The sequence below is a fragment of the Electrona antarctica genome (assembly GCF_951216825.1).
Source record: "Electrona antarctica genome assembly, chromosome: 20".
Classification (NCBI taxonomy): Eukaryota; Metazoa; Chordata; class Actinopteri; order Myctophiformes; family Myctophidae; genus Electrona; species Electrona antarctica.
The window spans coordinates 13,013,651-13,034,239 of record NC_136801.1 but is presented as its reverse complement, the minus strand read 5'-3'; the positions used below and the strand labels follow the sequence as shown (position 1 = coordinate 13,034,239).

General features: G+C 41.7%; 1 protein-coding gene across 3 annotated transcripts in view; it reads right to left on the bottom strand.

The window, feature by feature from the left end:
- Positions 1 to 1,848: 1,848 nt before the first annotated feature.
- Positions 1,849 to 20,589, bottom strand: part of smarcd3b (SWI/SNF related BAF chromatin remodeling complex subunit D3b) — a 53,338-nt gene continuing 34,597 nt past the window's right edge. The window contains exons 7-15 of one of the 3 annotated variants that reach the window (XR_013788446.1): positions 19,748 to 19,843; positions 13,408 to 13,509; positions 12,492 to 12,653; positions 10,967 to 11,064; positions 8,097 to 8,262; positions 7,166 to 7,288; positions 6,472 to 6,573; positions 2,537 to 3,401; positions 1,849 to 2,201 (exon numbers count right to left, since the gene is read on the bottom strand). Coding sequence is in view for 2 of the 3 variants with exons in the window: in XM_079489363.1 (XP_079345489.1) it covers positions 3,348 to 3,401; positions 6,472 to 6,573; positions 7,166 to 7,288; positions 8,097 to 8,262; positions 10,967 to 11,064; positions 12,492 to 12,653; positions 13,408 to 13,509; positions 19,748 to 19,843 (903 nt within the window). In the remaining variant the exon portion in view is untranslated. Of the gene's footprint in view, positions 2,202 to 2,442; positions 3,402 to 6,471; positions 6,574 to 7,165; positions 7,289 to 8,096; positions 8,263 to 10,966; positions 11,065 to 12,491; positions 12,654 to 13,407; positions 13,510 to 19,747; positions 19,844 to 20,589 lie in introns of those variants that run through there. The other 2 variants (XM_079489363.1, XM_079489364.1) reach the window with 2 other exon arrangements.

Below are 20,589 nucleotides of genomic sequence, written 5' to 3'. Positions count from 1 at the left end.
AAACATCCCCCCCCCCCCCGTTACATTTAGTTTGACTCAATAAATATTGTGAAAATAGATCTTCTATTTTCACAATTTTTGTAATACTTGACAAATATTACAATAATATTTGACAATTTGTTTTGTTGGTTACTTTTGACATAGTGATGGTCTTATTATTAGAGTATTTGTTCATCTTAGAGGTATTATTTAGGTTTTAACAATCCTTAAATTGTGACTGTAGAAATGTGCAGATACTGTGCAGGTGTCACAGTACCATTGGAAAACCAGTCAGATTGAAGGTGACTTGAGCCACGAGAGGCACTGCTGGCAAGCGAGTATCCGTTCCGAGTGTTGCGAAGTCACCTTCAGGCGCACCGTTCGAGTTATGTACCGATAGGGACAGAATCATAAATCATGGCCCCCCTAGTCCTTGTATCTCCGACATGTCATTTCCTTTTTTGACGGGGACTGCCCCCCAAAATAATTTGTAGACCCCCAGTTTGGGAACCATTGCTTTCTGAACAATTACACAACCCATATGGTCCTGTTGCATTAAACCAAATTAGCTGTTCTTCAAATTGTGCCAAACAAATACTGACGGATTAGCCATAACCTATTTGAACCCAGGTATGGTTTTGTCCCATTGTCTTTCTCAGTGATCATAATTACTCTGTTGTTAAGCTTTGGTGACACTTTCAAGACATTAAAGCTGCTATAAGCAATATTTCTCACATTTTTAATATTTCTTTTTTATTATTATTATTTGGTATTCAGACGCTCCAAAAAAACACATCTAGGGGGCACAATCTGCATTCAAAGATTTTCCTAGAAGCTTTGTCATTGGTTAAAAAAAAAACGAAATGACTAACCAATCAGGAAGTAGACAGGCAAATCGACCAATGACAAAGCTTCTAGTAAAATCTTTGAATGCAGATTGCATTCCCAAGATGTGTCACAGAGACTACATTTTTTGGGAGCATTTTACCCATTCTGAATACCAAAAATAAATAAATTAAAAAAGGTCATTAAAATTTGGACATATTATTGCTTATAGCAGCTTTAAACTGACACAAATACGTCAACAACGGGAACAGCAGGTAAGCTGGTAACTTCAAAAAAGAAAGATTAGTCTTTCAATGTCTTGTCGTGGTAGTACATTGTTGCTGTCAAACATCTTATCTCCATATTCTAACGTTTTGTGTTTGTCCGTAAATTAGCGCCCTACAACAAGCTGTAAAGTTTGTAGATGTGTTACTTTTGCAGCTTTTGAATTAGAATTCTGAAAAGTAAGAGTTTTGGACACATGAGGTTCTCCACCCGACAGAGACGACATAGGCATAGTTTTTCAAGGCCCTTTCACAAAAATACTGTACGATGAAGAGCCAAATAATGATCCTCTCCATTAAAAAAAAACACTGTTCTTGGTATATAGTTGAGTGTTTTGTAACTCTTCCAATACTACTGACTTGTCTTAACATTAATAGATGCTACGGTAGTTACGATAATACTGCAGTTTGAGCTTTACATTGAGTCATACCTTACGGTGCTGTTTCAAGAATTACTGTAAAAAGAAAATGAGTAATGTCAAGTAGCTAATAATAATAAGACTGAAACAAACACACATTTAGCTGCTCTTCCTTGAACATTCCAAGTCAACTGAAATGAACAAACCTCCACAATGGGTTTTAATGTGAACGTGACCCAATACTTCATATTATATTCTTCATTCTGCTGGTGTAACACATTTCTTAACACTAGAAACACCCCCAGACAAGCACACATTAAACACACACTGGCACATAAAAAGATGCACTCTCCCCCTCCCCCCGACCCCCCCCCAACCCCCCCCCCCCCCCCCTACACGGTGTGAACTGAGACACAGAGAATTTGGAAAAATACCAAAATGAACACTTTGAGCATCACCCAAAAAAAACAGCGAGGGACTGCGGGGGACTGTCAACACATTTGCACGGTGTAAAATGGCCATTTGGGTCATAGTAGCCAACTCAGCCTCTATGCACGTATTTACATAGAAAAGATCCACTTGTTGGAAAACGAGTTTGTTTTAATTTACAGTGAGTTTAGGGTTGGGATCCGGAACAGGATCCAAACATTGAGGAACCAGGAATCGGTTCCATCACATTTGAAACCGTTTCTGGAACCGTTTTTTATCAGAGCTGGTTATGTGGACTTCACATCTGCTGTGCAATTACAATAGCCTGGCTAATAAGCCAGACCGAATCAGCCGTTGGCAAAAAAAATTTGCCTGCCGGCGGATTACGGTCTGGAGAGGCTCAATTGTACGCCCATTTCCTACACCAGAGAACTGGTGTGGCCAATCGGGACACGGTATGCAATATGGGCGGGCTTTGGTACAGTGACGTTCAATGCTGGAGACCTTTGACTGACAGTAGCTCTGACCAATTGCGTCAAAGAGAAAATGTTTGAACCCACCCCCCGGGAAACAAGATCCATACACAGCATCTCCAGACTCAAATACCACACGACAGTGTGATTTGAGTCTGGCTTATTAGCCAGGCTACAATTACAATACCGGTGGTTCACTTTTTTTTTTTTCAAGGACCACCATAACTCAGAGTGTACAGGTCCATTTGGTTCCATTTGCACACTCTCAGAGTTACAGACCTGTAAGGGTCCATTTGGATATAGCAGTGGTTTTCAACCTGTTTAATTTCAAGGACCATTATTTATTCTGCTTTTGAGCCACGGACCACCGTTTGATGACATTTAGCCTCTCAGACCCAAAACTAATGAATATTTGTTGTCGTTGGATAAGATTTTGTCTACAATTCCATGCTTTAGGCAAACGTTTATCAAAATAACAATTCTTCTACATTCTCGAATTGTGTAGACTTCTTGTAAATGAAGTAATGCAGATGTTTAACAATAATGTAACTCTTCTCAAGGACTCTTCTCTTCTTCAAGGACCACTGGTTGAAAACCACTGCCCTATAGGAATCGTTAACAGGAACCGTTAAGGAATTAGACTGTGAAGCGGAATCGTTAAACTCCTAAAAGATCCCAACCCTAATTGACGATGACCTAGAGTCCGAGGGATGATGAAGAAGGCTGTGTGAAACGTGCTAACGCAGATCAGTCGGCCATGCTGCTAAAATACATGCGGTTTTGGGGATGACGTTCCTCACAGTCCCGCAAAGGAAGAAAACACACACACACACACACACACACACACACAGACACACACACACATGTGCAGTGGATGCATGTGCGTTGAGATTGACCTATCACGCATATAGATACAGACGTACATACATACATTCGTACACACACTGACACAGCTCTCCCAGACCAGCTACGGGATGGAGGTGGCGGTGGGGGTGTGCTTAGGTGTTTCTGACAGCTAAGGCCTGCTCAAGCTCCTGTCTCCTCTGCTGGATCTGTAGGCACAGTGGAAAAAAGATTTATGACAACATTAGGCTTGCACATACGTAAAAGGTAAAAGAAAATCCACACACTCGTCATATAGACCCTCTACACACAGGTGTAGTCAATCAGGTGCTACTGCACTCTCTGGTGAGATCTAACCATTGTATTATCTGTACCGACGGACATCTATCTGACATAGTCCTATAGTTGAGGAGCATAGGGATATTTAAGCAATATTACACAAGAGTGATGCTTGCGGAACTCGACTACGTCTCGTTCCTGACCGCATCACTGTCGTGGCAATAATCACGTTAAACCACACCCTCAAGTGTAATATTGCAATTATACAACAGTTACCCTTAAAACTAAGAAAATCGCTGAAAAACTTTTTTTTTAATGACAGATGTGGTCACTACGACCACAAATGTCCCAAGAAACTGAGCTAGCCACCGAGTTTGCTGCGCTCTGGGAAAACAGAGGAGCTGAATTCTTTGTTTTGATTAGGTGTGGAGTGGTGCTTGTTTGAACCACAGCTAGAAGGCTGTTTCAACCAATCAGATTGCTTCCTCGAAATGACCTTGTGCTAATTCGTCTAAAAGCACCACATTTGGACAGATGTAGCCCAGGCCCCCAATGCATGCTCTAATGATTTAGCTAGGGCGCCCGAGCCGACGACCTCCGGGGTCACTACAGTGGCCAAATCCATATGGCCACCATTGATGGCCGCGTAGTTGAAATACATTCGTATGAATATATCACACACACAGGTATATACGCCACTTACTCTCACAGCGGAAAGAAACAGTACATTTGTTTATTTGTTTAACCCATTCTGGGCGAGAACCCCTTTTGGTGTTTTAACTAAGCATCATGTTATACTTTAGCTATTGAAAAATAGCAGATCTACAAGCTCATAGCGCGCCACCGAGTGGCGCGCTACGAGCTTGTAGGTCTGCTATTTTTGAAAAATCACTATTTTTGCGGCACAAATCTTTGAATATATATTCTTTCAGAGCAAACTTTTTTTTATTTTGTCAGGCCAAAATTGGTTAATTGAACATACATAGCTCCTTTACCCCCCTCCCCCATAAAGAAGCACTCGACTTAACCAATGCTAACCATAACATACCATGCATGTCCTCCTTCTCTCCTCTATCCCCAGATGAGGTCCTGAAACTAGTCACATCCACTAGACCTACCACCTGTCCTCTCGACCCCGCCCCGTCTCCAATCTTCCAGACCATCGCACCTGACCTGCTCCCCTTCATCACTTCCATTATCAACACCTCAGTAACCTCAGGCTGCGTCCCATCTGCCTTCAAGTCAGCCAGGGTATCACCACTCCTCAAAAAAACAACTCTTGACCCCTCAGATGTCAAGAACTACAGACCGGTATCACTCCTTTCCTTTCTTTCCAAAACCCTTGAACGTGTTGTCTCTAACCAGCTTTCTCTCCATCTCTCAGAGAACAACCTGCTGGATCCCAACCAGTCAGGATTCAAGAAGGCACACTCCACGGAAACTGCACTCCTCGCAGTCACAGAAGCACTACATGCTGCCCAGGCTGCTTCCCACTCTGCAGTCCTGATTCTCCTAGACCTATCGGCGGCATTTGACACAGTGAACCACCAGCTGCTCCTAGGCACCCTAGCTGATCTAGGCATAGGCGGGACGGCGCTGAAGTGGTTCTCCTCCTACCTCTCTGACCGGACTTACCAGGTTTCTTGGAAAGGTTTGCTATCACCCCCCCGCACCCTCCAAACTGGGGTCCCACAGGGATCTGTACTTGGTCCCCTCCTCTTCTCACTGTACACTAAATCCCTTGGCACCATCATCTCTGCTCACAATATATCCTATCACTGCTATGCCGATGACACACAACTGTTTCTATCCTTCCCCCCCTCTGCCACCCAGGTAGAAGAGCGCATCACTGCATGCCTGGCTGACATCTCACAGTGGATGTCTTCCAACCACCTCAAGCTGAACCCAGACAAGACTGAGCTTCTGTTCTTCCCAGCTAAGTCCTGCCCTATGCGGGAGCTAACTATCTCCGTAGACAACGCCCTGGTAAAGTCTGTCCCGACAGCCAGGAACCTTGGTGTTGTCCTGGACAGTCAGCTCTCGTTCAAAACACACATCACAGCTGTCACTAGATCCTGTAGGTTTACACTCTACAACATACGACGAATTAGACCGTTCCTCACCCAGGAGTCAGCCCAGCTCCTAATCCAGACAACAGTCTTGTCAAAACTTGACTATTGCAACTCCCTCCTTACTGGCCTACCGGCATGTGCACTTAAGCCCCTCCAACTGATCCAAAATGCCGCAGCACGCTTGGTCTTCAACCAACCTAAATTCTCACACGTCTCCCCCCTTCTCCGCTCGCTCCATTGGCTCCCGGTCGCTGCCCGCACAGAATACAAAACTCTGATGCTGGCATTCAAAGCAACCAAAGGCATGGCCCCCCCATATCTCACAAGTATGATCGTACCCTACAAACCCTCCCGCTCACTCAGATCAGCCAACGCAGGGAAGCTGGAGGTACCTTCACTAAAAACGCCGGGACAACGCTCCACACGTCCCAAACTCTTCTCCCTTCTGGCTCCAAAACTATGGAATGCACTTCCCATTGCAGTCAGAACTGCAGCCTCACTCCCAATCTTCCGCCGTAGTCTGAAAACCCACCTCTTCAGACTCCACCATGGCCCGTAGCACTTGCCCTAGCCTAGCCCCTTAGATAGCACATTATGTAGACTTAGATAGTATTTTAAACAGACTTATAGCTTGTTATGTAGACAGCTCTAGAATTGCACTTTATGTAGTCATAGCACTTTATAGTACACATGTATAATATATTATATAGTATAGTATGTATAGTTTACATAGATACTCCACTGTTACGTTCTTAGTTTACGCATGATTCATGATAACTACTTTTTATACATGTGATGTATGCCATGCTTTTTGTTATTGCTTAATGTAAGTCGCTCTGGATTAAGAGCGTCTGCTAAATGCCTAAATTGTAAATTGTAAATTGTAAATTGTACATAGTAACAACATGTGAGGAGGTGTTTTCCTCACCTTGACGTAGAAATAGCGACTGACGGCCTCTTGGGACCATGGCTCATGGTAGAACTCTGACCTCCTCTCCTCCTCAGGGTTGCCCACCACGTCTGTCATCAGCTACAGCCCCCGTGACAGACAGACAGAACGCCATTAGAAATAGTAGCAGGGAGGTCAATGCAACGCGCTAAACAACCAGTGGTGTAAAAAGTATTCATTTTAGGCTTGGCACACTGAAAATAGTCGATCTACAAGCTCGGCATTACAAATCAGGCATTAAAATGCCAAGGCCTGCAAGCATACATTTTTGTTAAAGAGTAAATCAACTGTAGATTTAGTTGACTCAAATCTTATTTAGTCAACTAAAACTGGACTAAAAGTTTTTTTTTAAATCAGATGACTAAAACTAAATGACTAAATCACAAATTTCTGTCAAAATCAACACAGCAGACAAAATCACACATGAGAACTGAATGTACTAAATGGTAAATGGTGCATTTATAGAGCGCTTTTATTCAAAGCACTTTACATAAATTGTGCATTACATTCACCCGTTCACACACACATTCATACACCGCTGGCAGAGGAAACCATGCACGGCACCGACCTGCTCATCGGGAGCGATTAGGGGTTCAGCCCTGGATCAAACTGGGAACCTCACGGTTCCCATCCGGCCAGTCTAGTCTACTAGGATACATCTGGTAGTTCTAACCTTTAGGTCCCTGCTCTGGGATTTGAGCCAGTCCTGGATGTAGCCCTTAGGATCCCTGGAGAAACTGAGCATGAAGTCCCTCTGGATCTTAAGCTGGTTGATGGACTCGATGGTCTCATGTATCTGAAAGAGACAAACCACTCATATGAACGATGGAACCATATGCAAGGGGCCATTTAAATGCTGTTCCCCGTCAGTCTAACCCACAGCGATGCACCACGAAGTTTGGAACAAGCATCACGAGACCGACTCCTACTCAGCCTATGAAGAAAGATCTACAAACCCACCATGTGTGGCCCTTAACTAATGATATATTAATTAAAGATGGAGTGCCGTGATTTTTGTACTTTTTCTGTTTTGCATGTGTTTATGGAGTCAACATTACTCTATTACTCTATATTATTAGAGTCTAATAGACCCCCAGGTGTGGTTATAATATTGAAATATGTCTTCCCTGTGTATTTTTGGTTTATTCCTTAAAGCTGAAAGCCTTTGAGTCAAAAGGCCCAATTGAAATAACACTATTTTAGTGACATCATAACCCTAACCCCTCCCACATTATCATCAACAACAGCTGTGGGCGAGACTTAAGTTCAGGTGGGTTAAAACCAGGCATACTTAATGAACTGGTGGGTGTGGCCACATAAAACATAATTTTAACACTTTCTGCACACTTTTGAAATCTTCCTCCTAGTATAATCATAGTACCTGATGATCATGTTTTAGGGGTGAAAGAAATCACGGCACCCCATCTTTAAGAGATAATTGTGTTTATGAATCTTCAGATTTTTCTCCCTACAGTAAGTTGTGACCTGTGGCCTTTCCCACAGTATCCGTGTCCTCAATGGCGTGACATTGTATTATAATTAAAGTATGGAATGAGCCCCCAGCTGTGATCAGTTCAGATCGGGTTAAAAGATCGGTTCCACACCACATTGTCGGCGAATCTGCGACCCGTCACCTTGTTGTCCAGCGTGGCGATCTCCTGCTGGTTGGCGGTGGACAGGAGGAAGCTGCTCATCTGGCCCTTCAGAGGGTCTTCCACCTCCACGTCGATGTCATAGCAGGCCGTCTTCTTCTGGTCGTTGGGGTCCACGCTGTGGCAGGAAGCAGGAACCACAGCGGTTAGTGTTAGTGTTTTTTTTTTATTGTCTTTATCCCACGATTTTGTAACCCATTTTCCCCCCCTGTGTAAATTATCTAATGTGATCCTGGGCTCTACACACCATCCGCCAACCTGGGAAGAGCAACGGGCCTGAACTCATGCTTCCTTCATGCATGAGTGTCCAAGTTGCTCCTTTACACCTGACAGGGGGGAGTTTCCCTGGTTGGACGTAGCGCATGGAAGGAACACGTTATTTCAACCAGTTCCTTTCCCCTCCATCAGGCGCCCCGGCTGGCCAGGGGGAGGCAGTTTAGAGACCAGGATTACTGCATGTTTTTGTGAGGGTACCTACCCTAGGGGACACGGGGAGAACATGCAAACTCCACACAGAAAGGCCCTTTCGCCAACCCCGCCTCGGGTATGGGCACTGATGACGCGGAGGAGAGGACACACCGCCAGTGCCCACAGCGTCCCACCGACTGTGCCACCGTGCCCCCCACAGCGGTTAGTGTTATAATACGCCACCATTTCCCAAACAGCGGGTCGGGAGGGATCCATGTGTGGGTCGTGGACACTTTTTTATGGGTCCGTTCATTTTTTCGTTTCCTACATTTTGTTTTTAAATATCATTTCAACAACGTTCCCAAATGTCATTAGTTAAAATTTAAACAAAGTCAATGATTTTTTCCAGTAATTTCACAAAGAAATCAAAGAAAAATCTAAGAAATTCCATAAATTAGAAAAGAAAAGTAGTGGAAAAATATTTTCACTAGTTTGGGTCCCGGGCATACATCCATATTATTTAGTAGTTCCAGTCTGTCTTCAGCCCTTCCTGCAACATGACAGGACACTCGTCTCTAAGTAGGCCATCCGGCCACCCGGGTATCAATTTGGCGGAAATGTCATGTATTGTAACAGATTGTGTTGAGGCGGAAAAAACAACAACAACAACAACAATGTTGCGTGATATTGGATTTTAGAGAGAAAAATGGCCTTTTGAGCTAGGCAGACACGGAGACAGCTACTAAATCTGAACATGTCAGAATATGTCTCTGTGACTTTGGTGCGGGGACGTACAGTATTGACAACCAACATAAGAGTAATATGAAATGCCTACAGGCGGCTGGCATCTCACAATCAATATGGGGGGGGTATTATTAGACAACACCAAATCACTCAACCTTCTATCACAATATCCTACAGTCTAGCACACTGGTTCCCAAACAGTGGTTTGTGACCCATTTGTGGGTGGGATGAAAAAAACGCATAACTGAATTTTATAAAATTCAAAACAAACAAATCTAAGAAAAATTCCATATATAAAAAAAATCCACAATCTGTTGGAAAGGACATGAAACGGTGAAAGTGATCAAGACAATACTAAGACGTAGTGAAAATTGAAAAATCTACAAGCTGTGCTTGTAGATCTGCCATTTTCACTAGTTTGGGTGCCGGGCAAACGTCTAATCTCTCTTTTGGGTCTGGACCTGAAAGGGTTGGGAACCCTTTCATGCTAGACATATAGTGACAGAAGCAGCTAGACTGTACGCTACCTGATAATATGGTTGATGACTAGACTGTACGCTACCTGATAATATGGTTGATGACTAGACTGTACGCTACCTGATAATATGGTTGATGACTAGACGGTACGCTACCTGATAATATGGTTGATGACTAGACTGTACGCTACCTGATAATATGGTTGATGACTAGACTGTACGCTACCTGATAATATGGTTGATGACTAGACTGTACGCTACCTGATAATATGGTTGATGACTAGACGGTACGCTACCTGATAATATGGTTGATGACTAGACTGTACGCTACCTGATAATATGGTTGATGACTAGACTGTACGCTACCTGATAATATGGTTGATGACTAGACTGTACGCTACCTGATAATATGGTTGATGACTAGACGGTACGCTACCTGATAATATGGTTGATGACTAGACTGTAATACCTGATAATATGGTTGATGACTAGACTGTAATACCTGATAATATGGTTGATGACTAGACTGTACGCTACCTGATAATATGGTTGATGACTAGACTGTACGCTACCTGATAATATGGTTGATGACTAGACTGTAATACCTGATAATATGGTTGATGACTAGACGGTACGCTACCTGATAATATGGTTGATGACTAGACTGTATGCTACCTGATAATATGGTTGATGACTAGACGGTACGCTACCTGATAATATGGTTGATGACTAGACTGTATGCTACCTGATAATATGGTTGATGACTAGACGGTACGCTACCTGATAATATGGTTGATGACTAGACTGTACGCTACCTGATAATATGGTTGATGACTAGACTGTACGCTACCTGATAATATGGTTGATGACTAGACGGTACGCTACCTGATAATATGGTTGATGACTAGACTGTACGCTACCTGATAATATGGTTGATGACTAGACTGTACGCTACCTGATAATATGGTTGATGACTAGACTGTACGCTACCTAATATGGTTGATGACTAGACTGTACGCTACCTGATAATATGGTTGATGACTAGACTGTACGCTACCTGTTAATATGGTTGATGACTAGACTGTACGCTACCTGATAATATGGTTGATGACTAGACTGTACGCTACCTGATAATATGGTTGATGAAGCAGCTAGACTGTATGCTACCTGATAATATGGTTGACTGTACGCTACCTGATAATATGGTTGATGACAATGGGGTCAGGGGGCAGAAGGAGGTTGGTGAGGCGTTGAGGGATCTCAGAGAACTTCAGCCGAGGGCAGTCAAAGATCTGTAGCAGAGAAACAGAAAAGGCACATTATAAATGTAGGGCACAACACTTTATATCCTATGGACTGCTGTCATTCAAAAACGGGACTCTTTTTTGTGTTTTTTTGTCAGCTTTTCACCAGAGGAGAAAAACCTTTTATTTTATTTTTTTAATGAGTTAATAGCACAGGCAGACTCTTCACATACTAGAGCTTCTGAAATAAGTGTCAGAGCTGAAATCGACATGTGTAATGTTAGAGACCACAGAAGTGAACCTTCCAAGCGTGTTTTCTCAACTCGCTATTTTCTGCAAGACATTACTCTATAAGCCATATCTCCAAAACTGGTGGGTCAAACTGAACAACCAATATGTCAATTTGAAGCTATGATTCCCTGCTTTCATATGACATGAAAAAAACGAAAATTAAAAAAATGGCAGTCCCTCAGTCAAATTTGGTCACATATAGTCAAGAGAGACTTTCCTGTGGTATCCAACGCCAAGTCACAATGCGTCCAAGGTATAACCCGAAAAAATCAGTTGTGTGACAAACTCTGAAACTCATTGAGGTTTTAGAAGCGCGATATATCAGTGTGCAGTGTGCTGTTGTTCCATCTATAGAGCGTCGCAGTCCCACCCCCTTTCATGACGACGCCAGGCCCAGGAAATAATTCCCAATGCATTTTTCCCATAGACATTTCACAAAGTATTTATTTAAAGACCTTTTAAGCGTCGTACGAAGTCAACTCGAGTCGTGACAAATCATGACAACAAACACAATATTTTGGACCAAACAAATAATTACAAAGAAGAAAAACAACAAAAAAAGTGTTGTAACCTGCCGTTTTTTTCTACTTTCTAATTCTTTGTTTGGCCCAAAACATTGTGTTTATTGTCATGATTTGTCACGACAAGAGTTGGCTTTGTCCGCGGCATAAACGTCTTTAAATAAATACTTTCTGAAAAGTCTATGAGGAAAATGAACGGGGATTTCTTTTCCGGGTCTCTCGAGGGGGCGGGACTGCAACGCTCTATAGTCTTTTGAATAAAAGTCCATTTAGTTTTAGTCATATTTTAGTCACCTGAAATGTTTTAGTTAGTCTAGTTTTAATCGACTAAATCTAGTTAATTTAGTCGACCAAACTCTATTTTGGCAGGCCTTGATGGCGTTGTGATGGCTGATTTTACACATCGGTTGAGGTTGCAAAATCACCTCTGAGACGCATTGTGAGCTAACCAAGTATAAAATTGCTTGTCTTTTAGTTCTACTGGATCTCTTCTCCACTAGTCCCTCCCTAACATTTTTGTCTAGTTTGTATTTATTGACAAAATGGTCACCATACTAGTAAGTCATAGTTTTAGTCATCATAGCTTAGTTTTTATTTATTTGTCATCAGTGGAGAAAAAAAAGGCAGTCGACTACGACGAAATAAATCAACGCTGATCCATACCTGCTGGAAGTACTTGTCACAGTTGATGTACTCCTTGTCGTGGGAGTCCTGCAGCTTGTTGGTCTTGACGTACTGCCAGAGGGCCTGGATGATGCAGGATCGGGTCTGGGTGTGGATGCCCAGCAGGCGAGCCAGACGCGGGTCCAGCTTGAACTGGGGTGGCTGTGATTCAGCACAGATTACAAGGATTTAGGACGCTATGATCTCTCGGCAACCTACAGTATAGGAACTGATCTCATGGCCTCAATGTACAGGTGTTATTGTGTTGTTTTTTTATCATGGAAAACAAAACAAAAGCATCAGTGTCATTTTAGATTTGTGCTGTATAGCAATGTAGGTTTTTCAGAAAACTCTTAGGATTTAGAACAGTGGTTTAGAGCAGTGGTTCTCAAAATAGCAGTATACAAGCTCACAGTGACGCTGTATATCTGCTAGTATATTTAACATATCTTGAAAGAGTTATATTTAAAAAAAAGAGATTTAAAAAAAATATATATATATATTAAAAAAAACTCTAATCTAAATAATATATATATACTATATCTAACTCTAATCTAAATTATATATATATATATATATATATATATAATTTAGATTAGAGTTAGATATAGTATATATTTTATTTAGATTATAAATATATATATATATATATCATTTTGAATCTTTTAACACATATCTTCTCTTCTGGGCGTCCCTGGCACTAAACATTTTCAGATGGGGTCCATGGCCAAAAACATATCATTTTGGGGGGGGGGGGGGGGGGGGGGTGGTTCTTGGAACAAAAAGGTTAGAGAACTACTGGTTTAGAAGGCCTGTGTAGACTTGGCCTCGGGTCTTAATGGGACAACAGAGCTATTATGCCAGAGAGGTCATGTTTGTGTGAGTGCCAGTGAGAGAGTGTGTGTGGCGCCCCCACCTGGTAGTCCAGCATCAGCAGCAGGGTGCAGCGCACGCTAACATCGCCTGGCCTCTTCACCTGGAAGCCATCCGTCTCCTGGGTGGTGGGGGTGCGGTGCCACTAAGAGGGACACAACCAAAGTTTGTTTTTAATAAAAAATGTTTACATACATCAAATTACAGAAAAGTAAGCTTAACACTACATAGTACATACAAAAGAGACACACACGCACACACACAAAAAACATAAAACAAAACATGGTTGGGATGGATGACCATCAGAAAGCAGGGATAGTTATGAGTCCAATAGTGAAAGATGCACCATAGCAGCCAGATATACATATACTCAACTATTGTCAAGCACTGCCAGGAATGGCATCAATCAGAGCAGGTCAAATTGCCCACTGCAGGCCACACAATGTCCAGCAACACACGAACCGTCTAATCAACACTATTCTACTAGAAAATGTCATAGGTTCAGAAACCTATTGTGGAGGGAAACACATTTCTTACAGCAATGAATCAGATGAAAATCCTGTTATATTTATACAGTAGTTGTTGTGAAATTGCAGAGCTTGAGGTCAAGGCAGAGCTGAGAAAGCTGCATTGTTCATGATGCATAGCACGAGATCGGAATCAGAAACCTCCAGAGTTCTCCAACGAACACTGGAGAATGGTTAATGGCTAAACCGACGGGACGTGTAGAATTTTTACATTAATAACATTTTTAAGTTTCATGAATTTCCAAAACAGAACATTATATATTGTGTGAATACTAAGTAAAGTAAACGAGAGCCTGCCTGGTGTGTTAAGGTATTAAGATAGCAATGAATGTGTGTTGTGGTTTCAGTAGAAAGTTATCACACTGAGAATAACACAATCAGCACAGAACATTTTGCAGACAAAACAAGAGCGTGGCTTCTCAAACCGAGAGCCTGGGCAAAACTATTAGCGTTTTAGTCACTTTACTCACATAACAACGGCTCTCTACTTTCAATCCTTATTGGCACATTAAAGGTTCTGTATGTGAGTCATGACATTTTTCCGCAGCGCGGCAGAACACGTTCCTACACCACATTATTAGGAATCGACTGCACTTCAAAGGAAATGAAAAATGAATTATGATGGGAAATCATTCAAATACCAAGGCTAGTGAATGCCTTGAAAACAGCACCTTAAAATGAAACACCTTTAGAACTTGAAATTCTCAGTACAAAACTCCTATTCAGTGAAACTCTGATGGGTTGTTCTGAACAATCTGAAGGGCTGTACACCTCTAGTGTACGGATTTGTCTAAACCTTGAAAAACATTTATGTTTCTGTGGATTTCACAATCTTGAAAGAAACATCTTTTTTAACTCCCCATGTCAGATCACAGACCCATAACTGTTCAATTTAATCTGGATTTGAACCCGGTTTCCTGCGCAAGTGCTGACATTTTTACCATTGAGCTAATAGAGCCGGCCTGCTTGCTCAGGGGATAATTTTACATAGTGAGGCTTTAATCTTGGAACTAGTAAGACATGAACTATTTAAATATAAATAAATATTGAATCCATGCTATCTGAAGCTTCATCTCAGACCTTTATATTGTCGGGCAGAAACCTCTTATTTCCATATTCTAACTATTTGTGTTTTTTCGTAAATTAACGTCCAACTTGATCAACTACAGCCTCACACAAAAGCATCAAAGTAGCAGATGTACAAGCTCAAAGCCACGAGTTTCGAGCTTGTAGATTTGCTACTTTTGCAAATTTTTCAATTTGAATCCTGAAAAGTAACGACGAGACGATATAGCTGTGTCAATCACATACTTTAAGCCCTAATCCAGCACATTTTGTCATTGTTTACTACTGCATAGCAAACAATTAATTGTCTCCACCAGGCTGAAGGCATCGGGAGAGGCGGGTGTACGTATGTTTTGCACTCCATCCGTGTGTGTGCGTGTCCGTCAGTCTGTTACCAGCTAATCTCCGGCACCGTTACCCGGTCGATGCCAAATTTTGCACACATGCTCCCTGGATGCCAACGATGAACCTCGGCCCCAAATTTTTCAGAACGGCCTGTTCAAAACACATTTTTTTTATATTACTCTTCCAGATATTACATATATTTTTTGGGGTCCTTGTCATGAAATATTGAGCACCACTGATACAGGAACATAAGGTTTTTCAGAAAACTGTCATGATTTAGAAGACATCTTTGTAAATTTCGATGTCAGGCGTAAATGGGTTAAGTAAAACATATGAGTCCTTTTTCCACCACCGGTGATTGCTAGCTAGGTTATATAATATAGGTCAGGTAAACAAGGTGAATGTGTTCATAGTGGTGTTATGGTGAGATGCTGGCAGTCGGCCAGAAGTCACAACTGTGGTATCACTTCATTGGCATGCGTTGCAACGCCGTGTCAGGCCCATTCATGCAGCACATAATAAACCCCACTGATTATTAATTACTGTTAGCTTTGACCTGGAATAAAATACTGTCCAAGGAAATTAGTAAAAGAACCATCGGATATAAAAGTAAAGATCAGGGTTCTTCAAGGTTTTCTTTTTTTTTCCAAGGCCAAGGACTCCCTCGCTGAGAGAGAGATGAAGCAAGGTCCCACACTACATGTCTAAAGATTACAGTTATTAAACTTTCTCATAAACTATCAGTGTTGTGTTGGATTCATGTTCATGTGTATTTTCAGACATTCAATCACTTATTAAACCCTCAGCATTTTACTAGTACACCTGACCGTTGGTTCTGTACTTGATCAGCTCTTTTTTCCCCTCCACGCCAAACCTCTTTGCTGAAAATAGCGGATCTACAACTTGTAGAGCTGATATTTTTGGCTATATAAAGTTCCCCTCAGAATAGAGGTGCTAGGGTTCAAGTGGTTACTGTAAAAACAAAAAACATCCCATCACACGAAGACTCGGCGGCCTCCCCCTGTAGTAACTCTGAGGTCCCAGACCCCCTGTAGTAACTCTGAGGTCCCAGACCCCCTGTAGTAACTCTGAGCTCCCAGACCCCCTGTAGTAACTCTGAGGTCCCAGACCCCCTGTAGTAACTCTGAGCTCCCAGACCCCCTGTAGTAACTCTGAGCTCCCAGACCCCCTGTAGTAACTCTGAGGTCCCAGACCCCCTGTAGTAACTCTGAGGTCCCAGACCCCCTGTAGTAACTCTGAGGTCCTAGACCCCCTGTAGTAACTCTGAGGTCCCAGACCCCCTGTAGTAACTCTGAGGTCCCAGACCCCCTGTTGAAGACCCCTGGTATAGAGAGGTGGTAAGCACTCCGTTTGCACGTCCACAGCCACCTACTCTCCCGGTGGAACTGATGATGCTTATCGTTATGGATACCATATTACCAATACATTTTCACATCGAACAAACACGCCACAGAGGGGTCGATGGCTTAATTACCCTTCTATGTATGACATGCAAGCACAGCGTTTTTATGAATGGAAATGTCTGTTTTATACACATTTATTATTTACTATGTAAAGAACATTCGAGCCATTTAGAATTGTGAATGTTAACCAAACATGCATTATGGGACTATTTTCTAAACTGCTGCAAAAATACTGTATTGAATGATAAATGGTAAATGGTGCATTTATATAGCGCCTTTATCCAAGGCGCTTTACATAGATTGTGCATTACATTCACCCATTCATACACCGATGGCAGCGGAAACCATGCAAGGCACAAACTAGCACATCGGGAGCAATTAGGGGTTCAGTGTCTTGCTCAAGGACACTTTGACAGTAACTCTGGGGGAGCCCGGGTTCGAACTGGCAACCTTGCGGTTCCCATCCAGGCACTCTACCCCTGAGGCACCGCCGCCCCTGATGAATGATGAATATTGTTTTGTATTGTTCGATTATTATAAGATCATTATTGTGATGTTTTGTTTAATTTGCAGCTCAATGGATGGAAAACAGACAGAGAGGCAAGCAAGGTGGAGCATATGGTCTCTGTCAGGTGGAAACCTCATATGTCTCACAACTGTTACTTTTCAGGATTCAAATTCCAAAAGCATCAAAAGTAGCAGATCCACAAGCTTTACTCTTTTGAAAAACATTAAAATTGTTCAACTAGCCGATCTTCAACACGCTGTGAGCTTGTAGATCGGCTTTTTGAACTATTTAAAAAAGGTAAAAAAGTTTAGGGATAAGGGGTTTAGCACTGACAAAAACAGGGGCCCACAGTGTATGAGAGTAGGGATGTGCAGATGAGACATTTTTTTTGAAACTTTATTTTTTAATCTTTACCGTTTTTGTGAACAAGCAAGTTCTCTCGGGCATCACAGTACAATATAATTGTTACATTTCAATTGTTAACATTCAGAATGCAACGAGTCATCCAGTCCAAATAGATTGAGGTCCTATGCTAAGATGTTGTCAATCATTCGCTTTGGCAAAGTCTGTTTTTCGCACATTGATATTCTGTTGATTCATTACCATTAATATTTTTATGAATATAACCAGACCTTAATATGTGACAAGAAGATAGTACCAATAATAGCCTTAACTAACATTACAGCAATGACAAATGTTCATACAAGTTTAGTCTCACCTATTTTCCTTTCTCACACATACATCCAATGGTCATTCATCAAATATCTATTTCCGTGTATATTATCCGTTTTAACCAGTATTTGTATGGTTTTTAATTATTGGTTTTTTCTATCAACTATCAATTTACTTATCTTAATTGGGTTCTGTAGCTCGTTAACATTAAGTCTAATTATCGTGTCATTATAATCTGTGCTATCCTATGTCGTACAAATATTGTCATTGTGAACCCAAGGTGGCCTTAACTTCTCATCATTATATACATTAATATAAAGCTTTAAATCAAGAAATAAAAAAACATATAAACAAAGACAGGACTTCCAGCTCGAGGTTTCTTTCATAAAGCAATACCTCATGAGTGGAAAGGTAATCTCCTGGGTTCCAGGAGGCCCTTCCAACACTAACTAACTGTTAGAAAACAGGAAACTAGTGTACAGTGATATGACATCTGTTGAGCCCCAGCTTGGTCTCCCAGACAACAGGTCTGTGCTAACATCGAATATCTGAGTATAAAACAACCTATCAGACAGGTATTTAGTATTCAGTCAAGTATGTCCAAATAAAGGTAGTATTGTAAAAAGGGGGAAAAAATATATAAAAACAAAAGCAAAGAGAGGTGAACATTTTCCATGTCTTATGTCTCATTCTGAATTCAAAGATATCTCCCAATACTTCCCATGTACTTCTCCGTCGTAGATCAATCAGCGTTATGAGATGAGACATTTTTGCTGATATCGATATCCGATATAATTAATTGCTGTTATGGCCGATTACCGATATCGATATGATCTCATTCTGTATTAAAAAATAATATAATAATAATTTTGTCCATTCTCAAAAATACATGTAACATCTGCACTGCAGGCTTAGGGAAGCCAGATTTTACTTAAAGGGGCATTCCACTCATTTTCAACATTTGACTATGTCATTAATATACCATAGAGCTGTTGTGTGGAAATAATAAAAAAGTCCCCCCATTCTGTGTTTCCTAGAACTAGAGGTCTGAATAAAATCATTAACATGGTGAAACACATCTTGATGATGTCATCAAGATGTGTTTCACCATGTTAATGATTATTTTCATAATTACAGTTCTAGGAAACACAGAATGGGGGGACTTTTTTATTATTTCCACACAACAGCTCTATGGTATATTAATGACATAGTCAAATGTTGAAAATGGGTGGTTTCCCCCTTTAAATACCTTTAAATTTAATAATGTGAGCTTGTAGATCTGTTCAAGCTGTTACTTTGGGCTTGTTTATTAATCGGACCGATTAATTAATCGGTCTGATTGATTAATCAAACCGATGCCGATTAATCTAAAAATAACTAGAATCGGCCGATACCGATGTGTTTGCCGATTAATATCCCATCACTATATGAGAGTGGTACCATCAGAAAAGTCAATGGATCAAATTCAAGTCATGTACACAAGATACTTTTATGTGACACTGTAGTATGACCCCCCCCCCCCCCGGAAGAGCCTTCTACTTCCGCCTTTTTTTCGATTAGAAAATGCGGAAGTGCAAACGCAATCAATGTTAAAGCCCAGCTGCACGGGGTTTCCCAATCATACTTCCACGGGTCCGCCTGCAGTCCCTCCTCTTACCACTAGGGCCCAGTGCTTCAACGTTGGATAGCCTCACTGGCCCCTTGAGTATGACCAAGTACGCAAGTAGTAGGGCGTTAATTTACGAAAAAGGGGTTTCCGCCTGACATGCACACAATAGTACTACTAACTAAGTGTCTTTCTGTGTACAAGGAGAGAAAGACAGCGTGGGTGTGTAATGGTACCTCTACCAGGTGGTTGTCAGGGCCGTACAGGTCTTTGTCCAGCTCTATCACCAAGCTCTTGAAGAACGAAGAGAACTTCCTCTTTTGTTTCCCAGGCTGTGGAGAGGACAGGGAGAGAGAGAGAGAGAGGGAGAGAGAGAGAGAGAGAGAGAGAGAGAGAGAGAGAGAGAGAGAGAGAGAGAGGGGGGGGAGAGAGAGAGAGAGAGAGAGGGAGAGAGAGAGAGAGAGAGAGAGAGAGAGAGAGAGAATAGAAAGATGTTCAGTATATGTTTCAGTTAAGCGTATGACTACACATAGCAGTAGTTCTCAAACCTGTTTGTGTCAAGTAAATCTATTTGTCCGTAGACCTCATCTGAAAAGGTTTTAAGCCAGGGACCCACAGAAGAGAAGATTTAAAGTCTAAATTATAGAAAAAAAATATAAAAAATAAGAAATTAAAAGACGGTCAAGATATTTCAAAAATGTAATGTACAATCTGCTATTTTTGAACAGCCAACGTTTTAAAATATGGATAAAGTGGTTTAAATGCTGTATGTGTGATGCTGTATTAACACATATTGCTGGGGACCCCCCCAAGGACCCCTGGGGGGTCCCCGGTCCACACTTTGAGAACCACTGACATATAGGTGTATAACACAATGTGTGCATACGACCGCACGTGCGCATATACAACATTAGAAAATGAATGCAACTGAAGATGTCTGAAGTCCAATTTCCCATTTGCGGTGGTGCTGAACAATGTGGGGAAAAACGTATTATATCACAATATTTATGGAGCAGGGGCGGCAATGGCTGAGGGGTTCAGACGCATACCACACAGGCTCTGGTGCCTGACAGAGAGT